The 23,702-nt window shown below is 53.4% G+C and overlaps 1 protein-coding gene across 6 annotated transcripts in view; it reads right to left on the bottom strand.

Moving 5' to 3' along the window:
* Positions 1 to 23,702, bottom strand: part of CRYL1 (crystallin lambda 1) — a 77,334-nt gene that overhangs the window by 12,836 nt on the left and 40,796 nt on the right. For 5 of the 6 annotated variants that reach the window (XR_012079795.1, XM_072975962.1, XM_072975960.1 and 2 more), the window contains 3 exons: positions 16,001 to 16,162; positions 10,724 to 10,918; positions 260 to 365 (listed from right to left, as the gene is read on the bottom strand). Coding sequence is in view for 5 of the 6 variants with exons in the window: in XM_072975962.1 (XP_072832063.1) it covers positions 260 to 365; positions 10,724 to 10,918; positions 16,001 to 16,162 (463 nt within the window). In the remaining variant the exon portion in view is untranslated. Of the gene's footprint in view, positions 1 to 259; positions 366 to 10,723; positions 10,919 to 16,000; positions 16,163 to 16,320; positions 16,536 to 23,702 lie in introns of those variants that run through there. The other variant, XM_072975964.1, reaches the window with a different exon arrangement.

A 23,702-nucleotide genomic window follows, 5' to 3' on the forward strand; every position in this document is an offset into this window, starting at 1 on the left:
GCTCCGCGGCCACGTCTCCGCGTCACCCGCTCCACTCTCACGGGGGTGCTCTCCGCCGCCCGGAGGCACGTGGCCTAGTGGCCCGGCATCTCAGCCGGCCGTCCCAGCCCCTCCCTGTGAATTACCAGGCTGGCCTGTCTCCTGCACGATACTGTTTCTATTCCGTTGTAAGAAAAGACCCAGATTGATGTTGGCAAAACCCACGAAAACACTAACCAGCACGGAACTCCCGCCGCATCCCGAGGGAACCCCAGCGTACCTTCCGCGTTGAGGTGCATGGTCTCCAGGGGCCCGATGAAGGCGTACCGCATGCCCAGGCCCTCTGACATGACGAGGTCGAGGTCACCCGGCGACACGACGCCCTCCTAGGCGAAGACAGGGCAGCGCGGGTGAGTTCGCTGGGAAGACCACTGCTTTACCACCCTTTCACCCTCACTTCTCTAGGGCGGGATCCCCAAACACCCTCCAAAGCGCCGTAACGGACAGTCATCAAAGTTTGCACGACAAAAACTGTCACACAGAAACGGACCCTGAAAAGAAGGTATCTTGTGACATGGCCACGCACCAGTTCACCTTTCCCCGGCGGCGGCTGCCCCCGCCTGCCCCCCACTGTGCCCCCTCCTCTGACCTACGGCCCTCGTGTCCTCACGGCTGTGGGGGCCTCAGAGGACGAGGACGAGGACGAAGACGAGAAGGTTCTCCACACGTTTGCCTGAGGTCTGGGGCCGTCAGAACCAGAAAGTCTTTCTCCAGGCCGGGCCCGCCTGCAACCCAGCCCTGCTCAGCTTTTAGTGAGTTTGTAAAAAAAATAGTCTTTGATGAGATGCGGCTTAGAATTGTGTGTGTGTTTGCCGAGGTAGGTCCTAGAATCTTCCACAAAAGGCCTGCTGCTCACAGAGCCTCCACCTCACAGGGCCTGGAAGGAGCAGGGATGTGGAGTCCACATCTGCACGATGGTGCTTCTCAGTCAGGACGTTCTGCCTAGGGCACCTCTGCCGGTGAGGCAGACGGGGGCTGGGGGGGCTCATGTTTCCCCAAAGTCTGCACCGGCCAGACAGCAGAATGGCCGTGAGTCTCTTTGTGGTCCCTCCCACAGACAGCACTGCCCCAAAGCCGGGCCCAGTCCACCTCCCGCAAGAGGCCACTCAGTGTGGCTGCCATGGCCCCGCTGCCTCCCCAGGTGCCCCGTCTCGGGAGTCTGGGCAGTGTGTGAAGGGGTCCACCTGGACCCAGCCTACCCGTAGCCCCAGGGCCCCAGCACACAGGCACCACCAGGCCCAAATAGGCTGGATTCGTGGCCCACCAGCCACAGCCTCTCCTCTCCGGGTGACGGGGCAAAGCCATCGCCTCTTCTCAGAAAGGTTGCCGCTCATCTCACTTGAGGGTCCATGCCGAGGGGGCTGTCCTCCGAGGGCTGCCCCGCGGGCCACAGGGAGGAGCCCCTGATCTGGGGTCTGGGCCAGGCCCTCCCGCTCCAGAGTTGGAGGACATCTCCCTCCCCCGGGGCCACAGGGACCCCCTCCAGACTCCGGGTCACCCTTGAGGTCTGCGCATCCCATGCCACCTGTCACCCAGCTGCCAAGGGAGAAGATGTGCCCTCAGGTCTCCATGGGTGTCTGGGCCACAGACATGATGGGGGGAGGGAGATGGGGGGGTCGGCGCCACCACATAGGGCAGGGCAACTCAGGTGCGACTCAGAAACGTGGGATGAGAGGCCCCTCCCGTGTGGCTGTGTGCGCGTGTGTGTGCGTGACGTTCGGGTGCACACAGCCATGGAGGCTGGAGGACTCACCGGGCAGCCTGCAGCCACACCTGAGCCCGGCTTCCTGACTCATCGGTCTCCCTCCCCCGGGGAGGCTAACAACCTGGCTTTTGTAACAACCATTTCTCCACATTCCTGAGTAACAGAGTTTGCATTTGGCCTGTTTTCATCTTCCCGGAAATGGACTCAAGGCTTCTGTGCTTTTCAGATCCCCCGCAACCTGGGCTGCTGCAGGGCCCCTCCTGGTTGGTGTGTAAAACTCAGTTCACGCATCCAGCCTACTGTCCACGACCGCCAGGAGCCTCACCGGGGCGACGGGAGGGCTGGTCCCAGGTCCCGAGGGGCTAAGCGTGGGAGCTGCGGTGGGGGACTGGGGAATCGCGCACAGAAGGGCCGCGTGCTGCCCAGAACCACCACGAAACGCAGCAGGAAACGTGGCTTCTGGTCTCGGCCCCTGCCGCGGCGTCCCCACTCCCTGAGGCTGGGAATGTGGGGAAGGGCAGCCCCGCGGGGGCCTGCAGACCCTCCCTCAGCCCAGTGCCGGGTCAACATTCCAGGGCCTGAAGTTCTTGCTCCAGCTGAGAAGGGCGCAGGCCTGGAGGCCACCTTCCGCCCGCAGTGCTGTTTGTCTTGGCTCTTTCCTTCCACAGTTGAGTTCAGTACTTTCAGAGCTGGCTTCAAAAGGACTTCAAAATACCAAAGAGGGAGCCACCCACGAGTAGTTAATTTTTGATCTGTAAGCACCACATGAGCTAACGGTGACCTGATGAGACAAAGCCTCAGAGGGGCCTCAGCACCCGACGTGGCCCCAGGCGGGCGGAGCCGCACTTCGTCGGGCCCCAGGCGTCCCAGGTGTCCTGGCTTCACCTATGACGGCCGCCAGCTGTCATCAGGTGCTATTCAGCCATCGACAAGTTAGAAAAGGGGAAAGTTTTCAGATCTTCTCTTCCTCACTGCTCCCCCCGCTCTGGACTTTATGAGGCAGGCTTCTCTAAGCTTGCGCTTCTAACCCAGAAGCTAAATCCAGGGAAGAGAAATGGTCATAATTCAGCCCAGATGCTCACTGAACAGGACCCCGCACCCCTGGGGCAAACAGCCGGTTCACCCCGCGGCGCTCAGCACTGAACTGAAGCTTCACGTTCAGGGTATTCTGACGTTCCAGCTGCCTGGCTGTGCGGTGAGCTCCACTCCAAAAGCCTGGTGGCACCTGTGGCCTCCGTGTGAGGATTACCAGTAACCGAATAAATCACCGCAGTGGCACCAAGGGCCAAGAGTCGGAGCTGAACAAATCTGGTGACACCTCTCAGAGACAGGACGCCATACAGCAGTCTGAGGGCTGAGGCCCCACCTCACTGCTGTGTCTGTGGTCCGGTTAACATGTCAGAATGGCCATCGGTACTTCCTCCCTTTCATGGTAAAATTCTCAAGCCACACATACAAGGAAAAGCCCCAGGTGGTTAAAAGTTTCCCAAGTCCCAGAGCAACGAACACTGTGATCAGCGCTAGTCAGAAACTGGGCGAGGAGCGCCCAGCCAGAGTGGAAAGGAGCCCCCTTAACTCAACACCTTCCTGCTTCCACTTCTGTTAGCAACACACACTCAAGGCCTGGACACACACCCCACACCCGGCCTGCTCAGGCTGCCCCACGAGCAAGGTGCAGAGCTGACACGCTATGTGTCAGGGCCCCCGCCAGGGAGACAGAACCAGTCAGTCACATACGTGCAGCGAGATTTCCGTCAAGGACTCGGCTTGTACAACTGTGGGCAGCGGGAACCTGAAATCTGGGGCAGGAGCTGCTGGTGGAAACCTCACTTCTGCTCTTAAGGCTGTTCAACTGACTGAAGTTCACCCAGATTACTGAGAATAATCTCCTTTACTTAAAGTCAAGTGACAGTAGACACTACCACATCTATAAAATACCTTCTCAGAAACAGTAGTGACAGCAGCCTGTTTTGACTAAGCGACGGGCACTCAGCCGATCTGTACAGGGGACAGCACTGGAGTTCAAAGCTTGGCGTCGAGGGTCTGGCACTTTGTGGGTGGGGACAGGAGGGGGAGACACATCCAAAGTAACAACCGTGGTGCTTGGCCTGGCCCTCTTGGGGGACGTGGGAGGAAGGGGCAGGGGCGGGGGTCTCACACAGTTCAGGAAGGCAAAATCTGCTGAATGAAACCTGTGACTATTTCCTCTACTGATTATCAGCTACACAGAAATATTTTTCCTTTTCATCATCCCAGCCTCACATGGAAGCTCTTTATTCAGTGCACGGGTTTGCACGCCCTCAGTTCATCTGCCTTTCTCACGTTCTTCATGCCAACTTCCTTGGCTAATTTTTTAAACTGATTCCCAACTTTTAATCTTCTGTTCTGTTTTGCTCGCTTTTCACCACACCTAGTCCTGAGTTGTCAAGTTTTTCCTGTGCAAACACTTCTTTTCTTCAGCCAGCACCAGCACCACCAGGAACACAGACCGACCTGCCCCCAGGAATCTGCAAGGGTACACACAAGTTCCCCACAACAGGAGCTGTCGAGGCTTCAATCCATTGCCTTAATTGAGAAACAGGAGCCAGAAAAGGTTCTGCTTGGTTACATGTCAGGAGATGAAATGCAACATCCAAGGGCGGGGAGGAAGCCGCACTGGTTCAGCATCACCCTGTCAGAGGCCAGGAGAAGGGGCTACAGAAAGGCCGCCTCAGTCTCCTTAGTGGGAGGTGGGAACGGGCTGGAACCCTGATCCCCAGAGACATTCAGCGGGGAGCCAGATGAGGACCACCCCAGGGCAGGAGTCAGTCAAGCATGGGTGAGGGTACCGGACCCTCCCTTAGAAGGTCCACCCCTGCAGCCCTTACGAACAAATGGTACAGAGAGCAACGTAGTGACTGGTGGTGAAGCTGAAGCTAAGAACCACCATGATGAGTCACCGTCTTTCACGAGAAAGTAACTAAAGCAGGAGTCGGTCCCTCACACACTGACATGACCTAGTTTTCTACGCTCCTCACTTCTGAAAGAAACGATCAAACAACTGCGTCTCCCACACACAACAGGAAACCAGTTCCCGAGCAAGAGTGAAAAAGACCCGATGTGCCCATCCACATGCACACCTCCTTCCGGGAAAAAGGTGAGGCAGACACAGCATTGTAACAGGTGAAAAAGACAAGTCGGCCAGGTGCTGCCCACTGTCACTCAGAGGCCGTGCCAGGTCTGTGAGCTGCCAGGCACCACGTGTTTTCTTGGAAGTGGGGCACCAACATTCCTGCAGAATGACCCGGGCAGACGTGCACGCTCGGGAAGAGCTGACTGCACACGCCGAGCTGATGCAACCAGAGGCTGAATCACACCTCACGCACAGTCCAGAGCTTCGGAGCGGACGCCAGGGGAGGAGCTGAGGCTCGAGGTGGCGGGTCCCGGCCAGGCTGCTGGGAGGCAAGCCCAGCACCAGCCAGGGCAGGGGACGTGGCCGAGTCCTGGGACGGCAGCCAGCCTCCTGCTGCTCCTCCGACAGATGGCCCACAGGATCAGACCACGAGAGCCACCGGGGAGCAGATGTTCTGGAACTTTTGCTTGAGCCTCAGCTTCTCCTACTGGCCACCCTCCAGGTGAGCCACAGCCTGAGGCGGCCCTGCTGTTTTCAGCATCTTCCCTCTGAAGACAGACTTCTGAAACAGCCCCACCTTCCCCACCTGGAAGCACCACTTTGAACAAGCTTTCTCTTGTCGGGGCCTCAAGCACCAGGCTCCGCACCCCACCTGATCCCAAAGCCTGTGAAGCACGTCACTGGGCCTGACCCCACCTCCTTCTCCCCCTTCACTGCCCATGTGCACAGTCTGCCTTCTGGAGAGCACCCGGCAGGCACTCAGTCGCAGGGTCCCAGTCAGGGCGACACTCCTGGAAAAGCCCCCCCAGACCTGGGAGAGGATGGCCATGGAGGCAGCTCCCCATCTGACCCAGCTTCCTCCCCAGAACCTGCGTGTGTGAGAGGGAAACGTCCCAAGACTAACTCGGACTCTGAGGCCAGGGCCCACGTGTCCACCCGCTTCTGAAACAATCAAACAACTGCCTCCCTCCATGCGTGCACTGCCCAAGGGAGAGACCTGAGGGGTCCGCAGAGCACCCAGTCGACATTAGGTCACCTCCCCCAACCCTGTCTGGACTCATCGGTCCCCTGTGTCGCCTGCTGGGGTCGACGTGGGGCCCACTCACCTGCCAGCAGCACCGGCCTGAGAGCCATCTGACTCCCAGCGGCCATAGGGGCCTCAGGCACAAGGAGGCCACCTGCTTGATCTGGCTGTTCTCTGGGAGGGACCCTGTGTTCACACAGGCCCACGACCAAGACGAGCAGAACCAGACTACAGTTTGCATCCCTGCTCCAGAAATCAAAGGGTAGATGCGGAGGCCTGATGCCGCGTGTGGCAGCACGACGAGGAAGCTGCCAGCCGGGCCCAGGGAGGCCAGCTTCGCTCTGCAGAAGCAGTGAAAACCTAGCATTTGTTCATTCTGATATGTTCCTGTTTTAATTAAAAGTGAATGAAATCTTTTTTAAAAATTAACCTTCACATCTTTTTTGGGATAACCAGAGATATTCAGTGTCATAAAGCTAGGACTAGAAGTCATGTCTACCAAGGGACGACGTACGAGTCTTTCCACTAAGCAGAGCTGGTTGGAGCTGCACATTTATCTGTTACGAGCCTTTGTCAGAGATAAAGAGGGTCAGAAACAGACACAGAAAAACAGAGGAGAAAAGACAAATAAAAAAGATGGTAGAATACACTATCTCACCGAAGTTAAGACTCCATCAACTGGAAGCTAAATTCGTATTTATTGTTCCATTTTGGAAGAAAAATGCTGCCAATAAAACTAAAATGTTAAAAATTTAAAAATGAAAGTGTATTTTAGAACAGCTGTAATTTGATCCATCAAGACTGAGGCCAAGGTATCAGGGAGCAAGCCAGGACTTCTCTGCCTTTACTGCACAAGTGAATCCCCTGGGGGGCATGATAAAATGCATAGTCCAATCCTGCAGGTGGTGCATTTCAAACGAGCTCCCAGCGAAGCCCAAGCTGCCATCCTGGGCCCAGGGCCTCCGCAAACGTCACTGACCCTGTCATCACTATAACCTGTAGCATTGACTAAACCATTACTGTATGCCAGCCCTTAACATTCACAACCCCATCCAATCCTCATCAGACCCCAAAAAGGAACAGTCCACTGTCATCTCCACTTACAAATGCAGACGCTGCAGCACAGAGGGGGCACAGGTCTGAATCCCCACCAGACCATGCAATATGATCAAAGCATTAATTTGTAAAGGCAAAAATAACAGTAGGTCTCTTATTCGTGCTTTTAAGTTCAGATGATCTGAAAAAAATCTGAAAATCATGAAAAATGTAAAGGAAAGTACTTTGTAAACTTTAAAATACTGTCCAAGCTGAAGTTACTGGTGAGTAGACAAAGCTCAGAGGCTCGCTGGGCTGACTGTTAATTCCTGTGTCACACAGCTAGCCCTCAAACTCAGCCCATCGTGGATCGAACATATTCAGTTAAAAAAAATCCAGAAAGTTCCAAAAAGCACAACATGAATTCGCTATGAAAGCCAACTATTTACATAGTATTTTATATTGTATCTACAACTATCTACGCAGCATTGTCATGGTACTAGGACGGAAGCCCTTGAATGACTTTACCACAAAAAGCCTCATCTGTGAATTTCACCACGTGATCTTTTAGACGCATTTTATTAGCTGAAACAAGTCCTTAAACAGCTGCATCCATGTCAGAATAAACCTGAAGGACAAAGGTCTGGAATCTCTCAGAGGGTCCTGTGCAGACCACAGACCATCCCTGACAAGACACCAGAGGGAATTTCTGCAGATCATGGCCCGAGGAGCAAAATCCAGCTTGGAGCTCACATTTCTCAGGAGGAACAAAACCCCAGGTAAGCAGTTTCCAAGCTCATCATCACTAGCACATTCCCAGCGGCTGAGAGTCCGCTGCCGGCGGCTCCGTGGTTCACCGCTGCCGCCTCCGCCCACCTTTCCCCGACGGGGCAAGAATTTACCCGCAGCACAAGCTCACTATTGTCTGGGAGGAAGTTATCATCACAGCACCGCCTCCCCTACTGTGCTCATTAATTCAAGAACATGGATTGCAGATCACCTTCCCGGCCAACAGGATCTCGTCACCCGGGCACCGGATCTCGGGCTCCGGGGCAACCGCCAGACTCATCGACCCGGCATTTCCAAGCCGACAAGTACTGGTCTGACCCGATGCTGCGGCCAGAGGAGCGTCAGGGAGCCCCGTGTCCCTCGGTGCGGGCCCAGCGTCCGGGAGCCCCGCGTCCCTCGGAGCGGGCAGAACACATGGCTGGGGCAGCAACAAGACCGCGTGTGTCGTGCCGGGTGCAGGACAGACAAGGGGCTCCCCGCTTCCCCCCGCGCTCGGTCGCTCCCCAAACCACAGCCCCGCCTGTCGCCTCCGGCATCCCTCCCGCGCTCGGCTGCAGGTGGTAAGGACCACCCTCCAAAGTTAGTGAGGCAAGCCGAAACCAGGAAAACCAGAGAGAAAAGTCAACGAAACGGGAATCCTTTCGTTCAAGAAAGCGGTGAAACTGAGCAACGTCCAGCAAGGCCGACAAGACAGAGGTCCCCCTCGGGGATGAGCCCAGGGAGGTCGCTGTGGGCCCTGCAGCCCCCGCAAGGGTGAGAGCAGACGGCCGACAGCTTTATGCCCATACAGTCAGCGACTCGGGGGAACCATTTCTCAAAAACTGCAAACCACCCAAACTCAGTCAAGACGGAACAGACAATCGGAATGGTTCTAGAACCATTGAAGCATTTGGCTTCGCAGTTATAACCTACTCAGAAACAGGTTCTCCAGGCTCAGGTGGTTTCCCTGGGGAATTCTACCCAACAGTTAAGGAAGTTAACAAGACTTGTCCAGCCTCTTCCAGAAAACAGAAGAGGAGGGGAAACTCCCCTACCCATTTTATGCGTTATTACCATGACACCAAAGTCAAGAAAACATAGTTCAAATAGAGATCAATATGTCTTCCCAACTTAGATGCAAAACGGCCTAACAAAACTGGAGACATCGGACGGATCCAGCAACGTCCAGGAGCCGTCACACCGTGTCCAAGCGGTGCTCACTCGGGTCCGCGAGGCTGGTCTGCAATGGAAACCTCTGCCACCCGCCACCCCTGGGCACAGGGTCCCGCGTCCCCCGGCCCAGGCCGCCCCACAGGCCCCGCCGACCAGCCTGACCCGGCAGAGGGTGCAGGCCTCCCGCGGGCCTCCCACGCTGGGACCCGGCCCGGCCGCGGAGCGGGAGGTCCAGGCCGCCCCAGGGGCTCCTGGAAAAGAGACGCGTAGGTTGTGGCGGTCTCCGCTCCCCACGAGGCTGCTTATACTCTAAGTGGCCCTTACACTTGCTGAGCTGAACTCGGGCCCGACCCTGGTACGCACACGCACACGCACACGCACACGCCACGCACACGCCTCACGTAGGCACGCGGCTGCACGCACGCACAGACGCTGGTGCACGCAGACGCACACAGTACACATACGTAAGCATGCACGCACACGCCCCACGAAGGCACGCGGACGCGCACGAGGAGGCGGGCTGTGCGCGGCGCAGGCCTCCCTGACCTCCGTACCTGAGGTGGGCGCGCAGCACCAGCGGCGCGGTTTTCTTCCAGGAGCCTGGCAGCGGGCGCCGGAGCGGTGAGTAGGGAGGCCGCCCTCAACGAGCGAGCCCGGGGGAAGCGGCCGGTGTCTGCCCTCGCCCCGCCTGCGGGCCCAGCGTCCGCAGCTGAAGCGCCGTGCGGGCCGGGTCTGCGCGCATGGCGGGGTTGGGGACGCCGGGGCTCTGGTCCCCGCCACCCCCGCCCAGCCTGGGGACGGGGACCTGCCGCAACCCTGTCTGTACATAGTCTTTGTTTCTTAGGTGAATTATGTTCTCGACTTCCTCCAAAGGCGGCTTGGGGGTTCGGGGTTCTGGTTCTACTTTCTTAATCTCATTTCTGTAGCCTGTTCTGACTTTGTCACGTGCACACTGCACCTGGTGGACTTTAGGTCTGGGCTCCTGGTGAGGACTCCGCCAGGCGTGGGTCCCACAGTGGCCAGCGTCCTTGTTTTGTCTCGGGCTGGGATCGCTGGGCATGCTTGGGAGCCAAGACGGGAGCTTTGGGTCCATCCAGGCAAAGATGGTTTACCCTGGGCCCCCTTTTCCTCGCTCACTCTGCCCGGTGGCGGCAGGATAGGTGCCGGCCGAGCACCCTGCTCACCCGGGCAGAAGCCGGGAAGCATCAGAAAGTGGGTGGTGGAGACCTGGCCGGCTGAGCCTGGACCCTGGGCTCCACTCCCAGGCCTGGAGCTGCTCTGACGCCTACCTGCCAGGGACCAGGCCCCTCAACTGAACAATGCAGACGGCAGTGCACGCAGCCAGGCAATTGAAAATTGCGTGTAAAATCTTTTAGTTAAAAGTTGAGGATGTAAATAATCTTCTATTTATACGTAAGAGCATGTTACTAACAAGTTTAAAGGTCATTCACTGTTTCTTTCTCAAGATCGTGAAATAAATTGGGTTCTTTAGAGGATACAGGTTTACTCAAAATATAAATTTTCTCCTGAAAAAGTATAGCACTGGGGGGCAGAATCTGAGACTGGGAAAACGCAGCAAGTCACGGAAATAACTACTTGGTAATGACGAGAAAGGGCGAGAAGGAAGTCTGCCATCACACCTGAATAGCGGGTGACTTGCCGTGCAGAGGATTCTCTGAAGTGCTGAATTTGCTACCTGACATTTGACTGCCATTGCCTTTTGACTGAACCTGAGGGAGAAGTTTGCCTGTGGTCTCCAGAATAGAGCCAGTGGGATGGAGCCTGTATGCCTTTCCCACCCCGGCGGGGACCCCCAAGACTCCCGCCTCTTCTGCTCAGCTGCAGGGACAGAGGGCAGCCCACGCACCTCCACGAGCCTCCAGGCCTCGCTGATAACTGCATATTGGAGGCGGTTCAGAGCGAAGCCGTCAATCTCCTTCATGATTCTGACCGGGGACTGTCCAATCTTCCGCATCAGGGCGTGAGTTCTGTCCACGGTCGCGGGGGCGGTCTCTGGGTGTGGGACCAGCTCAACCAATGGGACGTGATAGGGTGGGTTTACCTTAGGAGAGAGACAGAGGGGAGAGAATCAAGGGGATGGCTCTGGAGTTTGGGGTGTCGTTCTGGCAGACCTGGCCCACCTTCCTGAATGGTCAGTGGGGGTGGGTTCAACTTTGGAATGAAGGCCCCTCGAGACTCAGCATCCAATGACAAGAAGCTTGAGAAATAAAGTAATTCACAAATGGGAGGAAAAAAAAGTGAGTACAGAACAGCATGGTTTTGTTAAAGAAAAATTACCAACGTCGAGCTTGAAATTTGAAGGTGCAAATGACCGTCCTGTACAATTACAGTTGATCTCCAAACCCTTGACCTCCCATGGGGTTTCTATGTCTACCAGCTGTCCAGACCTCCTGGGCTTCTGCCTGCCCCGCCCCCACGCCCCAGCCATCCTCTCCCAGCTAGTCATTGCCATTCTAGTGTGTCAATGTTAAAAATGATCCTTAACTTGTCCGTGTTGAGCCTCAAACATTTGCTTCCCCAATCACATCCTACCTAGAAATCACAAAATATCAGAAGCCCTCTATAGCCCTTATGTGACGGTGCAGTCTAAGACAGGAAGAGACTGTCCTCATTGGAAGGAAGCATTTGCCTGCCCAGCACTGAACCTTTGGCTCTGGTTTTCTTGGTTTACTTTGGGAAGCCGTTCTTGACTCTCAAAGAGAGTTCTACATGTGAAGAGGCTGCTGGTTAGCCGCACCAGTGAGCAGATGCACACTAGACTTCCCCAAATCATGCTTTTCTTTTTCCTCCACACGACTGAAAATTGGTAGATTCTCACATTTACCAAATACGACAAGAACCATCCACTTAAAAATGACTTCTACAGAACAGAGAAGAATTTCTCTGTCCTAGGGCTGCCTGGAACAGGCAGCTGGTCCACGCACTTCAGAGGAAACCTACTCTCAGCCCTCTCAGAACGCAGGAGAGGATGGCTCCTGTTTCAAGTAAATTATAAATCAGTGCGCCTTAGTTGAATCACTTGTTGAATCCTGCCTGTAATCACTGAATTCTTACAGTAATGTTTGTTTAACTTCTGGCATTTTTAAAGATCAGAATTCTAAGAACTGGAAGCACGTCTGCCCTAGGTGAACTTCTCTTTACTGTAAAGCAGGGATATTGGGCTTAGGGAATCTTCGGTACTGAGCCTGGTGAGGAGCAAAAACAGATTAGGACAAACAGTTAAAGGGCATTTTTATGTACAGCTTGCTCACACATCCTTCCCACACTTTCTGGTGCCCCCAGGCCGCCGCCGCTGGCCTCCCTCTGTGCCGCTCTCAGACTCGCCTGGGAGACTTCATCAGCACCAAGGGCGCTACTGCCAGCAGGATGCTGAGGTCTCACCACCCGCTGCAGGCCCATGTTTGTAACTCTGCACTGGATGCTCTCCCCTGGGCACCCCACAGGCACACACTCCACCTGTCATAGGTTAAACTCACGTCGGAGGGAGTCAGAGCACCTCAGTCCCGTGACAGAGAACAGTCCCTGTTTCAGGCTCAGAGAAGGGTCCTGGAGGTTACGGCAGGTGCTCCTAAGACGTGAGAGGAGGGAAGGGAGAGAAGACGAGGAAACCAAAGAGGCTCTACGGAAAAGGAGGGGAAAGGCCGTCTACTGACACGCTGTTCTCTCCCACGGGGCTGGTAGGTCGGGGCCTTCGCTGTGAGAAGCATGCTCTCAAGAACTGGGGGAAAACACGGAGAAGAGGAGACGGCTTCTGGACGGTTAGGGAGGTGGCCCCGGGGCTAGCGGAGAGCGGGACCGAGCGTTGCTGGAGGCACGGGGTGGTGGCCTGTGAGGCTCAGCGCTCAGACAGCCGGGCAGCGGGAGGGGGGATTTTCCGCTGACCAGGGTCTGGAGCGGAGCCTGGGGCACGTGATCAGGGTAGCCCCGCGGCCCAACAGAAGCTCCGCGTTCTGTGCAGCGGGTTAGCCACGGCAGGCTCTCAGGGAAGGAAGCCCGTCCCTTCTCCCAGGAAAAGGCGGCTCCGGGTTGCGTGTTCGCACGTACCCGCGGCGGGCCTCCCCCTGGGGGCTCCTCTTCCTCACTCCCTCGGTGTTGTGACCATTCTCAGAGCACAGCCCTTTCATCAGCGACACCCGCGCCGTCCTGACAGAAGCGGCGGGAGCTGGCAGCGCGCAGGGGACGCAGACACGGAACATTCGCGTCGCCACCGACACGAGCGCCCGTGGGAGGCGGCGTCGCGGGCCGAGGCCGGGCCGGCGCTTGTGGGCGGGGCCCCGCTTCCCTCCGGGCGCGTCCGCTCTGCGGCTGCCGAGCAGGCAGCCACGCTGGACTGCGCGCCGGAGGCGCTGCCGCTCAGGGCCGGGTCGGCCGCCTCGCCGCGGAGCGCGCGTCAGAGGAGGGGCGGCGCTGAGAGCACGTGGGGCCGCCCGCGCCTCCGGCTGAAGATGGAGGGAGCGAGCGGGGTCTTCGTGAAGCGCGGCCAGAGCTGCCCGTGGGGACCTGCGGCTCTGGCTGATGCCGCCATGGAGCCCGAGTGCCAGGAGCGCGCGGTCAAACTCGGCTCTCAGTCGTCAGCAAAAACCTCCAGCCACCCGTGGCCACCCTGGGCCCCTCTCCCCTCACTGGCAGCCCAGAGGCGCTGGAGAGGAGGGCTGTCGGGGCATCCCCCGCTTCCTGAGCGCGGCCCTTCCTGGAGCCGGTCTGTGAAACACCTGGGCGCCGGGAGGACCCGAGAGTCCCCACCCCACCCCACCCCACCCGGAAAGGCACCGAGGGCGCGTGGGTGTGGCCGGTGGAGACGGCAGCCTTCGCCCAGCACCCACTGCCAGGTCCTTCAGAGGCGTGGGCAGGCTTCCTTCTCCTTTGCTCTGTTTCCTGTCGGGCAGAGAACCCCAGTGGCTGCGCACCAAGCAGAAGGCAGGGCGCCAGCCTCTCCTGCCTGTCTGGCCTGGAGGGGGACGGAAAACTCTGTGGCTCCTAAAAGTCATAGATGGTTCTAGATTATCGAGGCACTTTTCCCCCAGAGGTCAGGAGATCCAGAAGTAGGCAGCGTGAGCCAGCAGGGGTAAAATTCCAAGGACAGTCAGTTTGAGTGATGTGATTTGCTTTGGTTAATGTCAGTTTTGGTTTAAAATTATTTATAAAAGTAATGAGGGATTAATTTTTAAATTAAGGCCTCACTCTGTGCTGTCTGTGTTTGATTAAGTAAACGCGAGCGAGACCGGAAAGGTGTGAGGGAGACAAGCGCCATGCCGCACAGTTACTGCGGGGGGCCGGCCCGCAGGGCTCGGGCTGCCTCGGGCAGCAGAGAAGGGCAGGTGGGGCCTGGCCCGGCCCAGCGGGGGATGAAAGGAAGGGATGTGGAGAGAGTCTGGGCAGAGGACTTAGGAGGTGTTTTGGGGACAATCTGATTCAGTTGTTTTTTAAACTGACTTAGAAGTAAAAGCACTGGTTATAGACGGAAGCTCTTGGCCAAGAAGCTCACTTTTCACTGAAGCAACCAAGTGACAATCTAGTGGCTCATGCTTCCTGAGAGCCCTCTGGATGGACACACACGTCACAGAAGCGAAGACGTGACACGCCTCGTGGGCTCTGGGGTTTGGAGGCTCCAGTTAAGGCCCCCTTGGTGCTGCTTTCCGCTGGACTGAGTGGTGAGGAAATGCTTGGTTTCCGTCCCTGTTCTCTTTTTTTAAAATAATCGTTTGTTAGACTTTCTGTTAGACTTCAGCTCAGGACGTCCAGAAGCAGTCAGGCGTGTCAGTGGTGGCCCAGGCTGTCCCTCTTCTCAGCATGGAAGACCCGACAGGCATCTGTGACTCCCCTTTGTTTTCACGCATGCTTGGAACACTGCCCTCAGGTTCTGTGAAGGAGCTGCCCGCCTCTCGGAGCCATCTTCACTGCAGAAAGGACCTTCGGCTTATCCTCCAAGGGCCCGTTTCCACCGCACCACAGCGCTGCTCTGTGCCTGAGCAGTTCTGATTGTTCAGAGCAGCTCTCATGGTTCCCCGGCCCCAGTATCACCAGGCCTCCTGTCACCATCCTGCTGCTTCCCGAGTACGAGTGCCCTGCCGGTCACGCTGCTCTCCTGGCAACTCTGCATGCCCCATCCTGTGCTTGGCCAGCTCTCTGCTTATGCTCCTTCCAGCCTCTCACAGCAGCCCAACCAGGTCCGCCCCCATTGGGCAGCTCTCGGTGTTCTCAACCTTTAACCTCGGTGGCCGGTGGTGCAGAGGGTGTGGCATTGTCATATGCATCCTGTTGATTGTGGCTGGAGCCGCGTTCGCTTTTCTGTCCTAGCAGGCTGTCCCGGCTCTCCACTCAGTTCTCAGACGCCCACCAAATGATCCCCCAATCCCCACTCTTAATTCCCCTTTCTTGACTTTAACAGGTTAACCTCAGAAAGATTGAGTGCCTGCGTGCCAACACGCCTCCTCCCAAGGCACTCCTAGTGAGTAAGCCAGCCAGTCAGTGACGAGGCCTGGTGGGAGGGACCACAGGAAGGAAGGGTTAAGTCAGAGCTGCTCCCCAGAGCCCCGGGTGGAGCCCATCAGCACAGATGACCCCATTCTGACCTGAGCTCAGGGAAGCACACAGTGCAGGTGGCCCGCCTGCAGAATCCCGCTTGGCCTGGACTGTGTGCTAGTGTAGCGCCCTTTCCTTGGCCGTGCAGTTACTTGTTTAGCAGTCTCTCTCCTCAGCTGGAACGGGAGTTACTGGAGTCTGCTCGTTCCACCCCGTGATGCACGAGATACAAGATAACAGCTCAAGGAATTTTTGGATAAAATTCCTTTAAAAAATGCTGATACTGTACACCTCTCTAAGTACACTAAAAACCACTGAATTGTACAAGTTGATTTATTTGATCTCCATAAAGCGGTTAAAACAAAGTCCTGCTGTATATATAACACAGGGGGCTGTATTCAATATCCTATAATTACCTATAATGAAAAAGAATATATATGTATAACAATCACTTTGCTGTACACCAGAAACTCACACAACACTGTAAATCAACTATACTTCAATTTGAAATAAGTTAAAAGTACTAGCAGATAGTTAAAATGTGTTGCTCCCCAAAACCCAAATGAGAGTCACCCTATCTCAGGTGGCTCGATATACTCACGGGGTGTGCCACGAGGCACTGCTTCCTGTGCGCCAGGCCAGCGAACAGCTTGGAGGGCAGGAGGCAGGAGCTGGAGCTGCTCAAGACCACGTCATCGTCCATGATTCCATCCAGCTGAGCAAACAGCTGCTGCTTCAGTTCTAGGTCTTCCGGAACACACTCCTGAAAAGGACACCTTCAGGTTACCCCTCAGGGTCACCACACTCAGACCCAAGCAAAGCGCCTCACATTTGACTCCTTCCTAAATGAACCAATTAGAAAACCGTCAGCAACATTTAAGAACAGAACAAAAGCTGCCCGAAAATGACAGACCTTGGTACCTGGAAACTGGATGATGCATACGTAGGAATTGTACTTTCTGGTTTCGTGTCAGTTGTCAGTCTGAAAGTTCTCATAATAAAAAAATGCGTGGGGGTGGGGTCACAAAGAGAGCGCACAACAGCGCTGCAGGCACCGCGCCGTAAGCCTCAGCAGTAGCCGCGCCGTGCCGCCTACCTTCCCCGTCTTGCTCATCAGATCAGCTTATCTTCAAGGAAGAATCGTATCTTCATGAAATGAGCAAACATGTTACATCCACAATTCCCAGAAGGCTTTTTAAGAATTCATTTCTAATTGGAAATCATTTGAAAAAGACCTCTGTTTCTAAAAACCTAAAATTAATAGGGGTAGGAGAGGAGGGTTGAGAAGCAAATTGGGATTAAAGACATAACAGCCGCTCTGAAGTTCTGATTATGTGTGGAGCTCGGGTGAGTGAGACGCCATCGTCAGACACCCGTGTGCAGGCGCACAGGTGAGGCGTGTCCTGGGGACCGCGATACTCAGGGCGGGTGCTGCCCTGCTGCGGATGGGAGCGGAACAGAGCAGGACGTCACTGGACGTTCTGGGCGTCCTTCCCTCCTGCCACTACCTGGGAAATCACACTGGGGTCACTCCTACCCAAGAGGGTCTGTGAACGCCCCTGTTCCCTGGTGAATTGGAAACAGTGGTTCTCAGTAAGGTCTGACGACAAATCACTTGTTAAAGATGCAGATCCCCAGACCTGCTGAATCAGACTCTGGGTGTGGGTCCGGGAATCTGCGTTTTTAATCAGACGTTCTGGTGATTTTTGCTCACTGAAGTTTGAGACCCAGTATTCTGAGCTGTGATCCAAAGTGTTGGCCCCACTCCCAGTGGCCTGAGACCAGATACATCCTCAGGGGCCTCCCCCTCGCTTCCCCGCCGGACCCCGGCGGAGTGGGGCCTGGGTGGTTACCAGCCCTTGCGGTAGAAGTGGCACAAGCACCAGCAGGTAACCGGAAGGGCGCCAAGCCGAGTGCAGAAGCAGGGCCACCAGCAGGGCCACCAGGGTTACCCTCAAAAGTAAAGTATCTGCAAGTTTAACACCTAAGCTAGTATCTGATGTGGTGAAATCAGCTGTGTAAGCGTTGTGATACGAGTCCCATTTCTATACCATCTACGAGATTTTAAGCTTTCCTCTGAGGGTGAGGAGTCAACACTGTGTTTGTACTTTTAAAAAATGTAATCAAACCATGTGAAATTTTACTCAGAACAAAAGGTCACATAAGCACCACCTCTCAAAGACGGGGGGAAAGGGAGTCATTTAAGAACTGTGAAGCTCATTGTGTTAAACCCCTTATCAAAGGGGAAAAGCTACAGTAGCTGGCTGGTTGTATTGAGTGGTTCCTGGATCAGTTAAGTCTGCAAGATGGGTTAAGTTTAAATGGAGCCTTGTAGCAAAGCCAGGGACTACGCACGGTGCAGATACTGTGGAAGCCAATAAAGGAGCCCTGTGAATAGCCTCATTGTGAGCCTGTCCCGCAGATTCTCCCCTGAAATTCTACGCCTTTCTTCAGATTGTCTGATTATCAAAGAGGCAAGAACACTCGAACCTGAGGAAACCCAAACCTGCTACAATTATGTAAGGGTTTTAACGGCGCATTTGCTTAAAGTTCTGTTGTTGTTAGTAGTGACCCGGTTGTGTTCTGTGTGCTGGGCCAGGGTCGCAACGCCTGTGTCCACGTCAGGCCTTGAGTCCATCTCCCCGCTGTTCGTGCTTGTCTGAGAAAGGGGGTCCACAGACTGTGTTACTTGGGACGGACACCCGTGCGTGGATCACGGAGGTGGGAGAGGCTGCGGCCGCCCTGCCTGTGGAGGCAGCGAGGAGACACGCAGGGAGACAGACACCTTGCTCTGTCTGGGCTGCAGTGGTACCCCCAGGTGAGAACCCCCGGGCTCATCCTGTCATTCCACGGCCTGGCTCAGGAAGGCCGCCAACTGTGAAGTGTTAGCGAAAACGCTCTCACTGCTGAAGGTAATTAGCTTGACTTTGCTTAATTAAACTCTGGCAGCATTTTCAAAGCAACGGCTGTTTGTTTGGAGGTGGAAGAGATGCAGCCCATAATAAGTGGTAAGCTCGTGCACAACCACTGGCTCGGATTCTGACCAGCAGAACAGAGCTCTGGGGACAAGGAAAGCACTGAGTACTTCCCAAATGTCACAACTCCTGACGGCACGTCAAAGGAGGCGCTCACTCATCAGGGCAGCGTCACACAAAGCGGGGGTTACATCTAACACGTCTTTCCCCTTCCACTCTTGAGACGGAGAAACTGAATGACGGTATTAGAGGCCTAATTTTTCACTCTCATTTACTTATGTTTTAAAAAGTAAATCACTTATATCCTTTAGTGTTTTATCATCAGTGAAAGTTACCAGCGACAGCACTTGACCCAGCGGGACTGCTCTGGAAAAGCGATATGAGCGCGAGTCAGTGTGCGGGGTAACTCGCCGCCAGAGGAGGCCCCGGCCGGGGGTGCCCTTCTGAAGTTTACCCACTTGCTGGGCAATAGCGTGCACTTTCCAAGACAAATATTTTCATGGGGAAAATGAAATTTCGTTGATTTTTGAAAATCAATTCAGGCATTTTAAGTAGGTGTCCTGTTGCTAGAAAATCTATTTGCTAATGCCAGATATCTGGATGTGATCTTCAGTGTGTTTTCCAGAAAGAAAGAAAAACTAAATTAGAAGATTTAGGTACTTAAGTAAGTCAGAAAGAGAAAAAAAAATACCATATGATATCACTCATATGTGGAATCTAAAAAAAAAAAAGAAAGACAAATGAACTTATTTACAAAACAGAAACAGACTCATAGACATAAAAAACAAACTTGCGGTTATGGGGGGGATAAATTGGGAGTTCTAGATCCGCAGATACTAACTCCTATATATAAAATAGATAACTAAAAACATGTTTACACTGTACAGCACAGGGAACTGTATTCAATCTCTTGTAGTAGCCTATTATGAAAAAGAATGTATGTGTGTATATGCATGAACTATTGTGCTGTGCACCAGAAATTGACACAACATTGTAAACTGACTACACCTCAGTGAAAAAAAAAAAGATGACGCCTTTGGTACTTAAGGTATTTTACGTGCAGAGAAGTTCAGTTAGCCAGTTTTAGCAGGAAGACATGACAAGAAGAGAAATTTGAGCTAAAATCCTATTGCAGTCATGGCAGAATGGAATTCATTCTCAGCTTGAAGATGAACGTCATCTACATTGTAAGTTCTGTCTCAGCACTAATTAAGTCTCTTGTCTCAACCTGTTTGATCATCACCACCAACTTCTTTTCACTGTTTCTTCCGAGAACATAATCTTTAAAATCTATGACATCAGCAGACTGCTATGACTAAACTTCAAAAGATAGACATCATAATTACAAAAAAAAGACAAACCTTGCTTTAGAAGAAATAGGGCATGTGTTAATAAGAAAGGAATATCGCAGACAATAAATACAGTACACTATGCCCTAACCAGAGGCCCACATTTTTCCTTAAAAATCAAAATAAAGATTTTTTTTAAGCATATTATAAATCCTAAGCAGAGTTCTGCAGTAATCTAGAACCTGTTACACGCAATCAAGAGAGACCTTCCCAAGTGAAAGCCAGTGCAGACCGCACTGCGGAATGTGACTCCCTGGGGTACAGACGTCAGAGTTGCCAGGGTTACTGCTGTTTGCTTGAATAGCAGCCCTTCCTCAGGTGACCACAGGGGTGAGAAGCAGCCCAAAGTGGCACAGGCGCCAGCTGCTGTCCTGAGGATGTGTCCTTCCCACCCTCATTCCAGCAATTGTTTTGTATCTTTTGTGAAATTATTTAGAATTGACTTAAAATGCTTGACACGAAAAAGCAATAAAATTTAAAATACTCCACTTAAGCCCGCAGTTAGCATATAGTTTTACAGCATTTCTAAATGATACGAGGGTACGCTCCTGGGGTCATACCCGAATCACCGGGGTAGTGACGGTTGCCCTTCCTGTCCTACTAAACATTCAAAGCCACCAGCTGGTCTGCTGCTTGCCAAACACTGTACTAGAGCCACATCCTGTCACCCTGGTCCTTAAATGTGCATCTTCCCCTCCCACACTGGAAGCGCTGGGGAGGGGATGGTGGGCTCACTTGCTCCCATAACCTGCAGTCCCAGGCCACACGGGACTCAGGCACTTGGCCTGGCTCTGCTCCGCAGGAGCCCTCGTGTTTACCTCCCATTCAGAAAGGCCAGCAGATGCGTTTAGAAAGATAGTTCATGTAAATGTATATATGCTTTTGTTTGTTTATTGGCTTGTCTGTGTGTTTGTTTCCTAAAAACTGACCCGTGGCTGACAATAGAATTTAATTAAAATAGGCCCTCATCAGATTTCTCCAGTTGGTACCACAACATCTGTTAAAAAAAAGAAAATGTTTATAACCCTGAAAACAAAGGTGGATAGGCAAATTTATGCTAAATTTTTTGAAAGTTAAAGAGAGTATGTATGCTATTAAAAATTCTGCCCATAAACTGATGAAGACTCCTGGTTCCAATCACGTGATGGGAGACCTGAAGTCCTCCCTCTGCAGCTGCGTTACTCCCTGCAGACAAGCCGGCCTCTCAGTGGGCGGCTGCGCTCTCGGGAGTGTGCGGTACAGCACAGGCAGAGTGAATGAGGGAGCCGCAGACCAAGCAGCCAGCACTGGAGTGACGTGTGCCGTCGGGGCGGGGAAAGCGTGCGGGCGAACTCAGGAGGGGCTGAGCCAGAGGCTGTGGGATCCAGGGTCCATCAGAAGGCTGTATCATCAGTGAACCAGTAGACTGGTTTACACCAAAAAAACAGCCCGTGTGCTGAGGGACAAGACAGGGAGGCCTGTCTGATCTGGGCTCCAGCTGGGAAGGTTATCCGGTGGAGGAAGAAATAAACTAATACACTGAATTCATATTCATGGGCCTGGCTTTCACCAGGTCTGGGGTTCAAAATTACACTACACATGTGGTCTGGACATTCACAGACTGAGAAGGTTACATTAAAAATAGCTCCCACGGTGGTGATAACACCAGGAGACACACACTCGAGAAAACTCCGGAAGGACACCTGCTGAAGAGGCCTCACCTCTCCTTGGATTCACAAGTGAAGAGCCCCACTGAAGAGAACTCACCACCCAAATTACAAACACCTGAGACTGTCTGGACAAAGACCAGAGCTGCACATGCCTGCAACATAGCAGAATCTAGTAAAATAATCATTTTTTAACATTTTTTATTGATTTATAATCATTTTACAATGTTGTGTCAAATTCCAGTGTTCAGCACAATTTTTCAGTCATTCATGGAAATAATCATGTTTAAACTGATTAACAGGATAAGGAATCAGACCCAGAAAGACCAGGACAACTTGGAAAAACACAGACTAAAATACCTAGAAACTGGAATTAAAGTTACCCAGTCAGTTAAGCAGCAGGATAAATGCAGCTGAAGAGAAAATTAATGAACTGCATGCAAGACAGAGCCAAGGGAAGGACCCAGAAAGCCGTATGGAAAGGCAAGAACTGACAGGTCGGTCATCAAGGAGAGTCAGACAAACCTGCTGGGCCATTTCCACACCCCTCTCTCAGTTACTGTGAAAAAACATTCAGAACTTCAGGAAGCATGGAAGCACCACAAGGAACAAGCTTGATCTGCTGGAGACAGACTGAGAGAGAGCATGGCCTCCGCTGCTGGAAACACACCCTTTCCAAACACAGAACAGTCCCCAGCCCTGCAGATGCATCAGGTGCAACGCAGGGTTTACTGGTCCAGAGGACTCGTTTTACATAAGCACTCTGCCCAGCAACAGTGCATTTAGGACAGAAATCACAAACACAGAATTACCCAATACACTTGGAAGATGGAAAATTAACTTCCAAGTAGTTCCTGGGTCAGAATGAAATCCTAATGGAAATGAAAAGATCCTGAAGACTGAGCAGTGCTGAAATGCTGCACCTCAGTATGAGTGCAACTATGACATGTCTTAGAAATTTACTCTTGAAAGGTTTTTTAAGAAAACCTTAAAATATTAACAAGCCAAACATCCAGATTAAGAAATCAGACCTAGAAGGGAATAAATCTAAAGAAAATAGAAAAACTCTAATAGAGATAAGACCAGAAATCAATATTAAAATCGGTCCCGGAAAGGCCGGTGACAGTGACAAACCTCTGGAGAGGCCTCTCCTGCCCGGTCACGGAGCAGCAGCCCTCTCTTCACCCAGGAAGTCCTGACCAGGCCCGCGGCTTAAAACACTTGCTGTGAACTTGACCCACATCTGTGTCTCCTTCTCTGACCGTCTTCGTTTGGAGGCTTCAGATTGACCTCGCCTGGCCCCTCGTCTAGTGCTAGCTGGTGTAGACTCGCTGGTGTAGAAACAGCCTTGACTGCGCTGCCAGTCAAATGACCTCCAGAAAAGCAACATCATAATTACAGTCCCCTGCCTGCAAAATCTCTAGGTTTTCCCTACTGTCTCACCGTTTTGCAGAATGTTTCTAAAACGTCGGGTTTGTGTGATAAAACAGACTTATCATCAGCAATGTCGTCTAACAACAGTTTTTTACTAAATAGCTGCCACATGCTTAGAGATGTCATAAAGCCATTTCCCCCCAGAAGCCGTCTGACCACATCTGGGCAGAAGTAAACATGGTGCAAACTCCAGGGCTGGGGACGTTTATAGCTCAGAAAGGTCGTCTCAGGAGATGCAGGAGAAAATAAGCGTATTAAGAGAACACTGTCCGTCTTTTGAATTGACATTTAAAAAATGGCTGTATTTAAACACACATCAGTACTTGGAAACAGGCCTACGAGAGGAGTGCGTGGGAGCAGGAACGGCTGTTTTGTTCCTGCCCCCCGCCCGGCTCGAGAACAGTATCTGACCCAGAGGAGGCCCTCGGTGCCCCCTTGTTGAGTGAATGGATGGCACGCTCTGTGACGTAGCAGTCAACTTACAACACCCGCAGGGGCATGTACTCACTCCCGTCTGTCCTCACGTTGCTCTAGAGCGACGTCTAAAGCTGGCTGAAGAACTGATACAGGACATCTGCTGCCCTCAGGCAGCCCAGGGACGATCCTAGCCATTCCTGGACCTAAATGTTCAGACTCCCACCTACGGACCGAAAGTCTCTCCTCTCCCTGAGCATTTTCCCGACGTGAACTGACGCTGCGTTGAAGTCCAGGTGCTTGTCTGCAGCTGTGACCGCCTCGCGAGCAGGACCCCTGCAGCTGCCGGCGCCTCCCATGCGCCCAGCTGCTAGGCACGCTGCTGCTCCCGCAGGAGGATCTCCACTGTGAGCACCGCCTCTGGGGTTTGCTAATAGAAGAGAATCTGCACCTGCATCTGGTGCAGATTTATGGTGTAAAGCGTA

This window comes from Vicugna pacos, chromosome 14 (assembly GCF_048564905.1).
Source record: "Vicugna pacos chromosome 14, VicPac4, whole genome shotgun sequence".
NCBI lineage: Eukaryota > Metazoa > Chordata > Mammalia > Artiodactyla > Camelidae > Vicugna > Vicugna pacos.